This window comes from Lepidochelys olivacea (genome assembly GCF_965140295.1).
Source record: "Lepidochelys olivacea isolate rLepOli2 genome assembly, chromosome: 12".
Taxonomy (NCBI): Eukaryota; Metazoa; Chordata; order Testudines; family Cheloniidae; genus Lepidochelys; species Lepidochelys olivacea.
In genome coordinates this window covers 32,751,949-32,768,613 of record NC_140422.1, presented here as the reverse complement: position 1 = coordinate 32,768,613, position 16,665 = coordinate 32,751,949, and the positions used below count along the sequence as shown (strand labels likewise).

Sequence of the window (16,665 nt, the reverse complement as noted above, 5' to 3'; positions counted from 1 at the left end):
GCAGGGCCAGTGGCTAGGACCCGGCAGGCAGCAGCGTGCCATTAAAAATCGGCTCACGTGCCGTCTTTGGCACGTGTGCCATAGGTTGCCGACCCGATTTAGATCATGAAAGGGAAAAGACAGCATTGTCATTTTCCAGAGACATTATTTTTTGCACAGATACATTTTGTTTTGAAAATACTTCAGCAGTGTTGTCTGGGGAGAGGGTAGGCGAGGATAGCAAAAGAGGGCGGAGGACAAGAGATCTATTTAAGTTGAGCCCACACACAAAAAGGGAAAGAATTCACAAATGGAAATATCTCCCCTCTGTAAAACATTAGCAGGATGTATCTGCTACTTGATTCATTTTATTTTCATCTTCAATGTCTGTAGACATAGTTGACCATATCTGAGGTGCCTTCCAAAGGAGGATGTTCATGTGAACTGGGCTAGAGGGAATGATCGGCTTCAAGTGTAAGTGTACTTTACTGGAAAGCCAATTCCCTCAATCCGCCCACAAGGTGGGAACCGCTCGAATGGATAGGTCAATAGGGAAAAGCAGGGAAGGTACATTTTGTATGAATAATACTCCGCGCCCTTTCATCAAAGGATCTCAAACATCAATTAATTAATTAACTAGGCCCCACAACACGCTGTGCAAAGAGTATTACTACAACCATTCTATAACCATTTACAGATGAGTCAGATGAAGCAAAGAGAATGTAAGTGATTTGACAAGTCTGTGGCAGAATTGGGAATAGAACCCAAGAGTCCTGATGCCCAGTTCTCTGTCCTAAATACTAACACTCCCACTTATTATTAGTAAGAAGTCCAGGAGCTCGTGGCCGAAACATAGGCTGATTCCAAGCTAAGCTCTTAATATGAGACAAACACTGTGGAAGATCTAAAAAAGATAGCGTAGGAAAGATTTTAGCTCTTCCTAGCACTGTTACCTTTCAGATTTGGTTTAAAAGCTAGGAGACTAGGGACTCCAGCTTCATTTCAAACTTGGCACAAGATTATGACGTCTCTTCAGAGATGAACAAAGCGTAATGTTCTCGGATGTGCATCATGTACTGATAGCACTAAGATCACACTCAGTTAAGAGACAACAAACAGAAGAACCCACTCAATAGTTATAAAAGAGCAGAAGCGGTTCTGTCCCAGAGAAAAGAAAATATAGACAAGTGCTGTGTCCAAACGCCCTAGCAGCCTTCCCTAGTGGAGCCAAGTCAACCCAACACATATAAAACAGATTTTCCATAATCTTTCAGATACGCAGTTTAACAGACAGTAAAATCCAGTCCACTAAACATCAATGATGCAAAGAAGATCTGCATGCATGAATATCGGATTATTAAACAACAATGTAAGGAGCTGATGAAATCCCAACTCAAGACAATCAAAATGATCAAATTAAGGGAGGAAAATAAACAGACAAGAGTATGACGACTCCAGCTCACCGGAAAACCTGGGATCCCTTTCTGCTACAGCTTCCAGTTCTTTAGAGCAACAAACACCACACAACCCCTTGGGATTCTGATGGCATAGAAAGCTCACAGATGAGTGATCCAAGAGCACTGTGAGCTAGGATAGTCCCATATCCTAGTGGTCTCTCTTCCACCCTACCATGTGGGAGACCTGGGTTTGATTCCCACTTTCGGCACATTTCCATCAGATGATGTGTGTAACTCAGTGAGGGAACATGACAAGGAAAGGCACACATTTTTGGTTCCTGTACTCCAGAGAGCAGCCTGCTTTTTCATGATCATATAATCAGGTAGCAAATCTACACTGTGAGCAGCTCCTCCTAGCAGGCAAAGGGTCTCAAATACTGTGGCCAACAGAGTTTCGGGACATGATTTAGAGATCCCCCCCATCAAGAAACAGTAAAATAAATTGGTGTAAGGTGTCAGCATGAGAAAGGAGGTCAGTTAAGCACATAATGTGGCATTGTCCAGGCAGATAACCCCAACTCAGTTTTCTCTAGGACTCTAAACAAACAACAGTTGAGAATCCTGGCTATGTCCTCTAATAAATCCAACTTATTACCCTCTTGTTATCTTTAGTACTTGAGGCACAAAGCAAATCTCATGTCAAGCTATGGTGCTCTGCAACAGAAAGCCTCAGGTCTATGCCAGTGATTCTAAAAGGCATCAGGCCTGATTTTGCCCTCTGTCACACTAGTGTAAATCAGGAGCAACTCCACTGAAGTCAGAGAAGTTACACTCGTGTACAACCGGTGTGAGACCAGAATCAAGCCCACTGCAGCTACAGTACTCTTTGAGCTTTCATTAACAGAGTTTCTTCCTTAAGACACACAGCACTTTTGTGGACTGTGAGCACAGCTCTCAGCACTGCCAGTTTTACAGACACTAGGCAAGAATAGCACCGAGCCAGCTCCATTATGTGCTTCAGAGGAGCAGGTCCTAAAGACGGAATTCTTTAAAGCAGCAGCTTTGGTTCTCCATCATCTCCATGTAGGAGTTAATGCCTTCAAATGTAATAGCACCTGGGGATGGGCCTGCCTGGAAGCATGACTGGTGGTAATGCAAGAAAAACGCTGCACTGACACAGACCCTTTCATTAGAGAATCTCCAGGCCCTTTAAGCAAAGAAATATTAATTAAACTCACAACAGGCCTGCGAGATATTATCCTTGTTCTAAAGATGAGTAAACTTAGGCACAAATAGGTTAAGCAAAATACATCCGGGCAGTAGCAGAGTCAGGATTTAATCTTGGGAGTCCTGTGTGCTCTAACCACTAGACCTCTGTATAAGACAGACCACGCCAAACACCTACCTCCTGGGCACAGCCATTTATTCACAGTTGCAATTCATATTCCATCTGCAGCTACATTTTGAAAATTACTGTCACTGGGTCTACGACGTGCTCCCAAATAGCTTTGAGATTAAATACAGTAAAACCTCAGAGTTACGAAGTGACCGGTCAACCGCACAGCTCATTTGGAACCAGAAATACGCAGTTAGGCAGCAGCAGAGGTTCTACTGTACGTATATTGTTGATGTTTAGGTGCAGTGCGACCAACTAGAAAAGTGATCCTTTAAACCAGGAGACAGACCATTGCCAAAAGACTGGGCTAAGACATTCAAGGTTTCTTCAATACACATTTGAGTTAAGCACCTGAAGATCTTTCCCAACATAAGCTTAAAAGCTTAAACCTACTTTGAGGTTTAATATGTGAAGTCACTGTGACATCTCAGGTTAAGTTTTACACTGTGGAAATCCTTTCTTGTGCAATCTGGAGAGTTGTGATTAGGAATAATATGCACTAATCAATTTTTTTGGCTGATCTTCAAAAGAAATTGGGAGGAGGAAAAAAGCAGCTTATTAAAGGGGAAGAGAGAGTGAGACATTGCAGACAGAGTCATGCAGAAATCTGAGACTCTCTATATTAAAGCTGGGATGTTATCTACTTCAAGCAGCACATGTCATTTGTGGAGGAAGGTCTATGAGGAACATTAGTAATAAACCAGATTCCATTTTAAACACCAGGAAAAAAGAAAACTACCTTAAGTGAACTATTTAGAGTTTGGACACAGAAGTGTAATCCGAACATGGAATACAGAAGTGTAATCTGAACATGGAATCTTGTCATGCATCTAGTCTCCTTTTCTGGTCACTCTTGAGAATTAGTTGTATCAGCCAATTCATGACCACGGAAACATGAAATAAACGCTGCAGAAAAATAACAAGATGAAAACTAAAACTTATTAGAAGCCTCCAGGAGTGGTCTCATTCTCCTCACACCAACTCCTTCAAATACATTCTCACTCTCTACAGATCCCGTCAGGTTATTGCACTCACAAGGTTGATTTTTTCATTTTTTGGTCCCTGAAAAGCTCTGAAGCCCTGTTGGACAAGTCAGGGCTGTTTAAAACAGGAAAAAGGAAGGGAGTTGGGAGTATCTCTGGTTGAATGTTAACAAGAGGCCACAGCAGGGGAGGCATAGTGCACAAAGATACAGAAGGCATAATGAAAAGTGCGTATGACAAAATTTCCCATGTAGCTGTTCAGTGGTTGCTGAACTGAAAGCTCCAACTCACTAATCACAAGCCTTTAATCCCATGGAGGGCCTCTGCGAGAAAGCAGCCCCAGTGCAGCCATTATTCAGGATTTCAGTTTAAAATCCCAGATCAGGCAAAAATTAATGTCAGGATTGTGTGTTACTGAGCGTGAAGCTATCTGCAGAGTCCATGGAAAGCTAGGCACAGACTGGGTATCAAGGTGCTAAACGTGTGAAGGCTGTCAGAGTGACCACTTGCCATTGCAAACAATGTAACTTACCCAGAAAACTGTCTCTCTCTCAGTCCAGAATGTTAGCCACCAATAATAATTAATCTCTGCCTAAACTGCATTTGACTTAGGGCCATCACAATCATCTGCCTGCAGACATAATACATTTTCCTTTCCAGGTATCACCTTTCACCAAAATGAAAATCTGCCCACATGTCATATGCAGCGCAAACAATCCAAAACATATTAGCAGCCCAGGGCAACCCTGATAAACATGACATCAGAGAATCTGCTTGGAATATTCAGGGCATGGTGCTGACCTATTGGGGAATGCAGAGGAGGCTGGGGAAGCTGCAGTACATGTGTGCAGTAAGAGAACCTGGAGTTTGGGGCAGTGTGGATCCACACATGGACTGGAACTTCAGGGCGGAAATCATTTTCACTGGGCACTCGCTTGGGCCAGTAAGAAATGCTGCTGCCATTGTCTGAAAATGGAGCTGGAAGTCTCTTATGCTCAGCATTGTTGTTTTAAAGGCAAATGTAGTGCTGCTGGATTGACAGCTTTGGAGAGTGAAGTCCTCTAATGTTCCCAGCAGATACAAAGCTCAAATAGCAGCAATGTAAGTTTCTCCAGGCATCTCTGCCGCTGGACTTAACTCTGTCCTGTACTTACCTACAGGCATGGCCCACATCGAGAAATATTTGGGGCCTCTTTTAGGTTCCGAAAGCACCTAGCACATTGTGGACAGCAACGGAAACAAATAATAACAAAGAGGAAAGATGGTCACAGGAAAATTCACAAGCACCGTCCGTGGCTGCTGCCTCTCCTAGTGGATTCTGCTCTTGCAACTGGGTTAGCCGCTATTTTAACTTACATATTAGTCTGACTGACAACAGTAGATGTCTCCAGATATGAATTGGGGAACACATTTTTCTTTTTTCCTTTATAACATAATTGCTTATATACCCTAAAAGGTAAGAGAACTCCCACATAATCTGAAGACTAAGCAATCCCGGAGACACTTGCATACATGTGCCACCTGCAAGTGGTGCCCCAGTGAGTCAGGCTGCAGGCAGCCTTTCCTCTGCTGTGGATGTACAGATCTCAACATGTGAACTTAAATCAGTCAGCTGAAGTTGAGACACAGCCAAATTTGTCAGCAGATGTTTCCCTCCTTACAGGTTTGCAACTGGGAGAAGACCTTGCTGACATTATGCTGGAAATTTGCTCCACGTGGAAGAAACATTTTACTGTACAGGAAACTCTTCAGTGTATGGGAATCATCATCACTTAAACCAGGCACTGGACAGTGGCAGGCAGCTCTCGGATGCTCTAACTGAATATTCTCAACCGCAAATTTTCAATCAATTTACCATAGATTCAAAGTAAAAAATTAAGACTATTTGTCTTTCAAAAAAGGGGGAGGCGGGTTGGCTGGTATTGATGATATCATCAAAGTCCAGGATCTGTGGGAGTCTATTTGACACTGAGTTTGAACCATCACGAAGAGGACAAAAAGCATATTTGTATTCCAGGTTAGAATACAGCTTCTTTAAAATCTGTCCAGACTATTCCTCATCTTCCAATACATGTCAAACAATTAGTATAGGTTTTTCTTTTGTATGATGATGATGGAAATCATCAACCATTCCTGGTTCTATCACAGTCATCTCAATGTGGATGACAAAACTGAACTTGGTTAGAGATGAATTTTGTCAAACAGGTGCTCAAGCTTCCGTGTTGCAGAAGTATGAGTTATTCTAGAGGTTACTGAATAGCATTAAATTTTAATAGCTCAAAGGTTCTTTGATTCAAAAATGCCAAGTGTTCAGGAGAAAGAAGAACAGGAAATGTCCTCTACTGAAGATATTGTTAAGGATTCTTATTTGTGAGACTTTGAATAATTAAAATTAGCCTAAATAGATTACTCCCTGACGCCCTAAATTAATTATATAGTCATTAAATAAATAATGACTGTTATTGCAGGTAGAACTTCCTAGTTCAGGACGGGTTTGGGAAAACACCCAGAATGACTGAGGGACATTAACTCGCAACTTTGTTAGTAGTCTCAGTAGAGAGGAGGGGCTGAATGGGAATAGAAGGGCATTGGAACTAGGTTAAAAGCAGTGCCTTTTGTGTCAGGACCAGGACATACTGGCAAGGCAGTCAGAGGAAACTTGCACTGATTTTCTTGTACCCATTGGTGATGTGCTGTGCTCATTTTGTGGACTTAGGTCTCCAGGGTGGCCAATCACACACACACACACACACACACACACACCCAGCCATAATGGCTCCCCATCACCACTGTTTCAGTTGAGGAGCTTGTTGAAAATACTTGTGGATCATGTCACAAACTGTATTTTAATGTACAGTATGTAATGAAATCATAGTTCTCTGTACAAGACTTGAGACTGATGCAGATGCTTCATATGGGTAACCTGACAGTTGGAGGTAAACCACAAGGAAGAACATGCCCGTTAGTGAATGTGTTTATAAAATCTGTGTCAGTTGCATGATGAAACGAAAACAATAAAACAATCAATGCTTAATGAGAAAAATGAGTAGCGCCCAAGATAGCGTTGGGACTGGGAGTTCATGGTGTTTATGGAAAGTATCAAGAGTCAAGGGGACTGGGATGAATATGAGGTATGTCTCATGCATTACCTACGCACACACAGACTCTCAAGGTACCATGTAAACCAAAGCCAAATGCTGTGTTGATCGAACACTAACTTTTCTAAGGGGGCAGGAAAGAGGAGTCTAGTCAAAGAGGAACCTACTCAAAACTTTGTATTAAAGCAGCTTGCTGCTAAAAAGGAGAATGACAGCTCCATCTTGGATTTAACTCGCCTTGCCAATAAATTGTATAGCCCATATTTTCAGGCTCTGTCTGCATAGAATCAAAGTGTGCGATGTCTGCATGTATACATGCAAATGTGGTAATGGCATACACAAAACATACTCGTGCATTTTTATAATTCTGAAAATGTGGCCCTCTGCTGGCTCTTGTTTTTAGGAAGTCCTCAGTCATCACATTTTGATTTATTTAATTCCAGGGAGTACATATTGAAATCTTGCCCACTTATTTAATGAAACTCTGGCCTCGCTGACGTCAGTGAAAAAACTCCCATTGACTTTGGCAGAGTCAGGATTTCATCCACAATGCCTTGTAACCCAAACATCTCAAATCTCAGTTATTTACCCCTCACAACACCTTGTATTATTAAAACATTAAAAATGGGGAAACTTTAGTGGTTTTCCCAGCACCACTTTCATTTATTTATGAGCACGAATTCGATCTAGTTGGTATTACTGAAACCTGGTGGGCTGATCTGCATGATTGACACGTTAAAAATCAAATGGTTATAACCTATTTAGGAAGGACCGAGTGGGCAAAAGGGGAGGCAGAGTGGCACTCTATGTCAGCAATGGGATTATCTGTTTCCCAAACACAGAAGAAAATGATCCTGAATGTTACACATCAATGTGCTAACAGATAAAGCACAAGATGCGATATTAGTTAATGTCTGCTACAGACCATCAAATCATACTGGGGAACAGGATGACCACCTCTTTACACACCTATTTATAATGTGCAGGGGGGAAAAAGCTGTGTAATCATGAGGGATTTCAATTTGAGTGACATATGCTGGAGGTCTCATGCTGCCAGCAATAAAACATCCTTGACATTTCTAAACATTATAGATGACAATTTCCTAACTCAAAAAGTGTTGCAGCTAACAGGGTAATTCTATATTAGACCATTTCTTGACAGATAAAGAGAAAATGATCACAGAAATAGACATTGATAATAGCTTAGGTACAAGTGATCACGACTTGATCACATTTATAATGTGTAAACAGAATAAAATCCAGACCAGTAATAAATAAATAAATTATATACATTTGGTGCTTTAAAAGGGCCAATTTCACAAAGCTGAAAATAGTTATGAGCAAGATCAGCCGGGAGGAAGAGTTTAATCAGAAAAATGTGAATGATAATTGGGAATTGTTTAGGAACACTTTGTGGGTTTTTTGGATGTCTAGCAATCGAACAAGGAGGCTGTACTGATTTAAAAAAGAAAAAAAACCTTGTTAGAGAGGAAATGAAAGCAGCTATAAAAATAAAAAAATGACAGTAAGGAAGAGTTTTTAAAGTATATTTGGAGCAAAAAAATTCCTAACAATGGTATTGCTCCATTATTAGATGGAAATGGTAGAATTATCAATAATAATGCAGAAAAGGCAGCATTGTTCAATAAATATTTCTATTCTGTATTTGTGAAAACACAGATGATATAGTCAAGTCATATATGCTAACAGTCTTCCCATTCCACTAGCATCTCAGGAGGATGCTAAACAGCAGCCAGTAAAGTTAGACATTTTAAAATCATCAGGTACAGATAACTTGCATCAAAGAGGTTTAAATGACCTGGCTGAGGAGCTTGCTGAATCATTACTGTTGAATTTCAATCCAGAACCTTGCTGGATCATTACTGTTGAATTTCAATCCAGGAGCTTGCTGGATCATTACTGTTGAACACTGGGAAAGTTCCAGAAGACTGACAGAAAGCTAATATCATACCAATATTTAAAAAGGGTAAACAGGATAACTTGGGTTATTATAGGCCTGTCAATCTGACATTGATCCCAGGGCAAAATAATGGATCAGCTGATATGAGATTAAATCAACAACAAATTAAAGGATGGTAATATAATGAATGGTTTCAGAGTAGCAGCCGTGTTAGTCTGTATTCGCAAAAAGAAAAGAAGTACTTGTGGCACCTTAGAGACTAACCAATTTATTTAAGCATAAGCTTTTGTGAGCTAAGGCATCCCATGAAGTGAAGTGAGCTGTAGCTCATGAAAGCTTATGCTCAAATAAATTGGTTAGTCTCTAAGGTGCCACAAGTACTCCTTTTCTTTTTGCGAATATAATGAATGCCATTTAACATGGGTTTATAAAAAATAAATTATCAGATGAACTCTGGTACTTTTTTTTTTTTGAAGAGTTTACAGGTTTGGTTCATAAAGGTAATACTGTTGATGTAATATACTTACACTTGACTCAGTAGCCACAACATTTTGATTAAAAAACTAAAACGATATAAAATTAACATGGCACACACATTAAATGGATTAAAAGATGGCTCACTGATAAGTCCAAAAATGTAATTGTAAATGGGGAATCATCACTGATCGGGTATGTTTCTAGTGGGGCCCCATAGGGATCGGTTCTTGGCCCTATGCCATTTAATGGCCTGGAAGAAAACATAAAATCATCACTGATAAAGTTTGCAGATGACATAAAAACTGGGGGATTGGTACATAATGATGAGGACAGGTCACTGATACATAGCAATCTGGATCACTTGGTAAGGTGGGCACAAGCAAACAATATGCCTTTTAATATGGCTAAATGTAAAACTGGGAACTAAGTATGTAGGCCATACGTACAGGATGGGGGACTCTATCGTGGGAAGCAGTGACTCTGAAAAAGATTTGGGGGTTGTGGTGGATAATCAGCTGAACATGAGCTCCCAGTGCAACACTCTGGTCAAAAGGGCTAATGTGGTCCTTGGATGAATAAACAAGGGAATCTCGAGTAGGAGTAGAGAGGTTATTTTACCTCTGTATTTGGCACTGGTGCAACAGCTGCTGGAACAGTGTCCAATTCTGGTGTCCACAATTCAAGAAGGATGTTGATAAGTTGGAGAGGGGTCAGAAAAGAGTCACAAGAATGATTAAAGGATTAGAAAACATGCCTTACAGTGATAAAGTAAATAGACTGAGCTCCTTTGAGTATAACAGAGAGAAGGTAACGGGTGACCTGATTATTTTCTATAAGTGTCTACAGGGGGAACAAATATTTGATAATCCGCTCTTCAACGAAGTGAGAGCTAGACAAATTCAGACTGGAAATAAGGTGCAAATTTTAAACAGTGAAGGTAATTAACCACTGGAATAATTTACCATGGGTCATGGTGAATTCTCTATCACTCCAATTTTAAAATCAAGACTGGATGTTTTTCTAAAAGATCTGCTCTAGGAATTATTTTTGGGAAGTTCGCTGGCTTGTTATACAAGAGGTTTAGACTAGTGATCACAATGGTCCCTTCTGGCCTTGGAATCCATGAATTACACTGTAACTCAGAAGTAGAATTGAGTGTAAAACCCAGGAATCCTAACATTCAATCCCTTTGGGTCACACAGCCTCACTGTTTGAATACATGTTCCACTCTAATTTTTTTATTTCTACCATGCATCTCGTGTTATCCATTGATTTTACTTATTCATCCAGTTGATAATCTCAGTTTCCACCCCAAAAAATTAGTGCTGAAAATCCTTTTAGTATCAATCCTTCTTGAAAGTATACTTGCTCCAGTGAAACCTATCCAAAAGACTAGCCTGATTAGGCAACGTCATGTCTCAGAGACCTTGTCAAAATATCCCTAAGTGTATGGAATTCAATTCTAATTCATCTTTATCACAAGCATTCTGTAATGGTTTCTTTAGCAGTCATTTATTTATCTGGGTTTCATTGTACCATGTGGACTGCCTAATCAACAGAGTAGCTTGTGAGGGAGGGAAGTCTGAACCACCTACAAAACCCAGGCATAACGAGTTGCAATACGTTAAGGGCTCAATCCTGTGAAGAGCTGAGTTCCTACTGAGGGACACTTGAGCTCACTCAACTCCCACTGAGGCCAATGGGTGCTGTGATGCTTATCACAACACAGGGTCTTGGCCTAAAACAGGAGTTTGTCTCTTAAAGCTAGTTCCACCCCCTGGAATCTGTGTTCAGTAATCCTGATGTGGTCCAGAAGGGTGAAATGGGAATGTTTTGTGGGTAATAAATGACCAATAGCTGCCAGCAACAATATCCTGTCTCAATGTACAAATAAGCTTTCAATTTTCATCCTCCGAATACTATTTTTAGAATTTATTGGCAGCACCAGATGCCTCTTTCAGGCACTGGACTTCAGTGCTCACATTAGATTTACAACCCTGTCTTATCTTGCCAGCTGCACACAGATGTTGGAGGAGACAGACCTCTGGGAAAAGCCCCCTAACTACTAAGACGACAACGTACAAAAGGCTGTAAAAAGTCACTCACAGCATTTTGAGTATTTCCACGTAGCAGCCAAGAATCCTGTCTGCCTGGGCACTCAGCTCGATGCTCATGGTGCTACAGGTGGGGCTGACCATCAGGCAGTCAATCAAGTTGGGCTCACTATCGTTGCCGACATTGGCCGTCATCTTCTGGTTAGCTGTGTTGTTACGCTCCACTTCCACGTGGATCTCGTTTGATGTGACAATGACTGATTTGAGGCGAGATTCGCTCAAGGTGGCCTCTTGAGAGACTAGGTCAGGACTCGTGTGGAGAAGCCGGAGGGGTAAGTTAGACTTTCGGTCACATTGCTGTTGGCAGCCGTTGCGAATTTCCTTCAGGCTTGGAGAATTGTCTCGACTGCATTTTAAAGAGAAACTTATAACGTTAGTAGCCAAGCATAACAGACATAACATGGGGAAGACAGTGGGGCTGAGAAGCCAAGTTCTGTTGCAACTGCCCACTGTATTTTACCCCAGCCCATTTGATTACGATTCTCCTTTTTATTCGTATTACAAACCTCGATGAAAACTATTGAAGCCCCAGAAGGACCATTCCACAGGCCCTTATACTGTGAGAATTTGTACTTTCCATCAGTCTGACTGCTGTGCCAGCTCAACATAAAGGCGCGGGGAATGCTGCACTCTCACCCAAGTTACACGAAGCTGACGTTAAATTCATGCACAAGTGCGCAACTAAATATAGTACATGTCCAGACTCTGGTCTGCAGTCCTCTAGTTAGAAAATTTTGCTGGCTACTAGACAGCCAGCACACATGGGGAAAATCAGATAGGCATAAACGAGTAGGAAACAAAAACAGAAAGAGCCCTTGATATTGACTGAAAAAACGTAAAAGTACGTCAGTAGCCTGACACCAGGCCCATTTTAACATCGATCTTGTGGTAACACTGGAATCTGACCAGTTAAACGTCTCATAACAACAGACTGCGGTTGAAAACCAACCCAGGTACGGAGCTAAATTTACACTACGATTTACATGCGGCCTCCTCTCAGATATCTAAACCTCTTTAGAGATCATTGGTCTCCTGGCTATTAGTATAGCTCACTGTGTGGGGGAAGACATTCACTGTGCATCGGAGTTAAGGAATTTCAACTAGCTCGTCGTTTCAGGTCATGAGCTGTCCCAGTATCATGAATACACCGCCCCAGACTGGAAGGGGCCTTTGTGCAGATGCCTGGCAAGCCTCTTTACCTTGTGCATCTCTACAGGACCTAGTCACAACTGCAGGCCTCCCCTACAAGGGGATAGACAGAAGGTGCAAAGGAAGATGAGCACTAGAAGGTGTTGAGCTTCACCATCCTGAAAGATGCTGAGGCCTGCACACCCCCTTTCTACACTGGGGACTTGTGAGAAACCTCATCTCTGCATTATCTATCTCACAGTGTGTGGATTACATCAAGGGGGCCTAGCCATGGGAATCAAGGGTACTCAGCTCTCACAGGACATGCTCAGTTTCTCACAGGATATTTGGGAACAAATACAACAGGGTAAGGGCTCAACACACCTGATTCCGTTTACACACACACACCCACACACACACACCCCCACACACCCCCCACCAGTGTTTGTAAATGAGCAGAACATAGTTTGGAAAAGTCAAACTGACCTGTTGATAAATTCCTCATAACAAGAATAAATGGCTGCTAAGCAGACAGCTACAAGATTCGGCAGGACCCTGGGATGGGGGCATTGTCCAGTGGGACCGTGCATGCTGAAAAATAAAAAAGAAACAATGGGGGTGGGAGGAAGTAACCTAAAGGCGACATTACTGTAATGAAGGTGTCTCTAGGTGATAACATTTTTAGGCAAAGAGGGGTCCCAGAACAGGGGACAGAGATTCGGGGAAGTTCAGTAAGATTGATTTAACCCCAGAAATTCCCACTGAATACGACTGCATTGAGAACTGGATCAAGTTGCTCCTGAGTTTATTTACTGTAGTACTGTTGTAGCCCCGTTGAAGAAAAACTACCATGAAGGTTCACAAATAGCTGTACACTAGATAAGAGTTCTCACTTAAGGGCCTGATCCAAAGCCCACTGAAATCAGGAGGAGTCTTCCCATGGACTTCAGTTGGCATAGGATCAGGCCCTCAGTGGGAAAATTTGTGCTGATGAACCTCTAGTTTTTCCTGGTGCTTGCTAACACCGACAGCGTTTCAGCAAACATTGGCCACTCCATGGTTATCCACAAGGAAAATTATACCTTTTCCTGTCTTTCATCTCAGCCACAAAGAGGAATATGTTTACAGGGTTGGAGAATACTCCATAGAATTAACTGTTACTAACCTATGAACGAACTTCTTCACCACCTCCATGCCGGCATTCAGTTCATTCAGAGCCAGAATATACTCCTGAGTAAACAGCCTCAACCGAGGGCACTTCCCAAAATCCTGTCCAAAAAGGAGACACTCAGTGAAGCCGCTGAAACATGCCTGCAATGTATGTTAAAACTGTGTGTTTTCAACAGAGATCAGCCCAGGGACATTTGAATTCATTTAATCACTATGCTGACATCTTCAAGAGAACAGCAGATACCACTGTTCATTGACCATACATACAGATAAATAATAAAAATGATGCCATATTTTCAAATTCTGTCACCCAAGATACACCTTTGAAATATGTGTGTACATGCAGAAGATGACCTTCCATGTAAAAATGTAGTACTTATACATGAGTTCCAATTTGCATATGCACAGCCCTCTTTTTGCACACTCAAGTGCAATTTTTTCGAGCCACAGTATATCTTTTAGGAAGACAACCAGTCTCAAGATAAATACTGAGTGCTGGAGAATGTCCTAGGTAAATTGTTCCAGTGGTTAATTACTCCATTTGCAATAGTTGAGCATGCAAATAGTCAGTTGAGCGTGTAATTGTCAGGACTTTTCAAGCAAATAATCACATTCAGTCTTAAAAATTCGAGCCCTCTGTTTTATAAGCTGGTCCAAAGGGGAAAGCTTTGAAAGGTATGGTCTGATGCAATTTGGAGGGGGAAAGTGTGCTCAAAGACAGCTGCTGACTTGGAAACCTTTGCAAACCACCCCCAGCTTCACCGTGTATCACAGTATGTCTGGAATTCCATTCTCTGGCTCCAGTCACATTAGTAAAAACATGACAGCTCATCTCCCATTGATGGCACCACAACCCCTTGATAAAATTAGTTGTCTTATGTACATAAAATGTAAATTATTCAACGTACTCTCTAGCATTGCTATAAACCCCCCAAAACCAGAGCGCTCAACTAGGAGCTATTCACAGATTTCTCTGTTCAATACGTTAGGCTAGCTTAATGGATTCGTTTAGCCTAAAGTCCACGTCAACTGGGGAAAAAAAGCAAAGCAAACCCAAAACGGCTTACACGCAAACACAGTCTGATCTAGCAAAGAGCTGAGCGTCTCTTGGAAGTCAATCGGTGTTGAAGTTGCCCAGCACTCAATATGTAACAGGATTGGGCCCACTGCCTTGCAATCACAGGCAGACGAAAATGCTGTGGCCAACACCACAACCAGCAGCTCTTTTATAGTTCTTTTCACCCATAGATTTCAAAATGCTTTACAAAAGAAGAGTATCATTTTACAGGGGGAAACTGAGGCACAGATCTTGAAGCAACTTGTCAACGACCACAGAGCACATTAACGGCAAAGCCACTAATAGAGTCTAGGTTTCCCGACTCCCAGACCAGTATTCACCGGATTTCTAAGTGGCTTGCTAATGCCATGAAATTAACACTGGGCTCTTTGCTTCTGTTCCCCAAGACAAGGTTTTTATATACACACATACGCAGTCTAAAGAGACTAGTCAGAGTATAATTCCCCAGAGAGCAGTAAAGTGCCCAAATCCACTCCCATTAATATTTAACACTATAAATTCTTCAATTACACCCAGTGGTAAAAAGGCATGTTGAGTTCCAATCTGCAAATGCTAAGTATGGTAAACAGGAGCAATTCTCTTAAGCTAACCAAATACAAGCAGCGCACTGTGCATTTAGATTTTATTTGAGACCCCACAAGAGCACTGGATTTTATTTGTTTATTTTTGGTGGTGGTGGTAGTAGTATTTTTAATGGTCTGGAATCCAAGAACAACACGTACAGAATATTTTATTGAAGGTTACGGCATATTCAAAAATGACACGTCTGGAGAGAGCGGGCGCAGGACCAAGAACACAGCCTTTCGGCCCTGTCGGATTGGTTGGTTTGTTAGTTCTGAAAACTCGAGGAGTTAAAGAAGTTGTATAAATAAGAAAGAAGAAATGTTTACTTGGGATGTATGTTGTGACCCAGAAAGGCTGTGGATGTCATCTATAATTGTAACAATGAAAACAAACCCTTTGTGCAGTTATAAAAGCATGAAACCCGTTCCAGGGATCATAGCAAACTGCAGCTTTGGGCAATCAAATCTGCTTATGCAAAGTAGAAAGTGTACTAGCAGCGCTCGTACCCTTCAAAGAGCTCATAAAAGCACTTTCTTGTTCTGGAACGAGACAGGCAGTCCTCAGTGTTGCTGGGAGGTGATAACCAGCTACTGGGCTCCATCCGAGATGGCTGCACTTCCCGGTATTAATGGACATGCCTCGTAATAATTACATACAAATAAAAATGAGAGGTCAACATTTTCAGGCTTGGGGGTAGGATTTTCAAAAGCACCTAAGTGAGTTTAGTGTCTATCTAGCTTAGATGCTTTTGAAAATCTCAGCCTGAGTGCCCAAAGTAAGCACCTTAGATGTAGTGCATGGCTACCCTGCGCAAGGGTACACGCATATAGTGACCAGGCATCATGGTGATGGGTGCATTATAGACAAGAAATATAGCCAGTTCATATGTAAGGGGTCACAGTGACTGCTCTCCTAACCAACCAAATACATACATACATCGACATTTACCATGTTGTGTTTGAGGATTCTCTGTACCACTGGTGTGAACACTTCTATGACAACCATGGACCGAGGGCGTTCTCTGCAGTGCTGCAATGAGAAACCATAAATACATATGGGGCTTGGAGGAGCCCTAGCCTTTACCAAATCACTGTATAAAACCTGAAACTACAACATTCATCAATAATATATTTAGGTCTGTTCTATACTACAGACCTATACCGGTATATTGTAACTATGTTGCTCAGAAGTGTTAAAAATCCACACACCCCGAGCAATATGGTTATACCGACCTAACCCCCACCATGTAGACAGCACTACGTTGGCAGGAGAACTTCTCCCACGGACATACCTATCGCCTCTCGGGGAGGTGGATTAATTAAATTAACAGGAGAGCTGTCGACCATCAGTTTACACGTCT

At 41.7% G+C, this 16,665-nt stretch overlaps 1 protein-coding gene across 3 annotated transcripts in view; it reads right to left on the bottom strand.

Moving 5' to 3' along the window:
• CMIP (c-Maf inducing protein) overlaps window positions 1–16,665 on the bottom strand; it is a 170,356-nt gene that overhangs the window by 20,199 nt on the left and 133,492 nt on the right. For all 3 annotated transcript variants that reach the window (XM_084644733.1, XM_084644734.1, XM_084644735.1), the window contains 4 exons: window positions 16,254–16,334; window positions 13,659–13,762; window positions 12,980–13,084; window positions 11,358–11,711 (listed from right to left, as the gene is read on the bottom strand). In XM_084644733.1, the coding sequence (XP_084500859.1) occupies window positions 11,358–11,711; window positions 12,980–13,084; window positions 13,659–13,762; window positions 16,254–16,334 (644 nt within the window). The remainder of the gene's footprint in view (window positions 1–11,357; window positions 11,712–12,979; window positions 13,085–13,658; window positions 13,763–16,253; window positions 16,335–16,665) is intronic.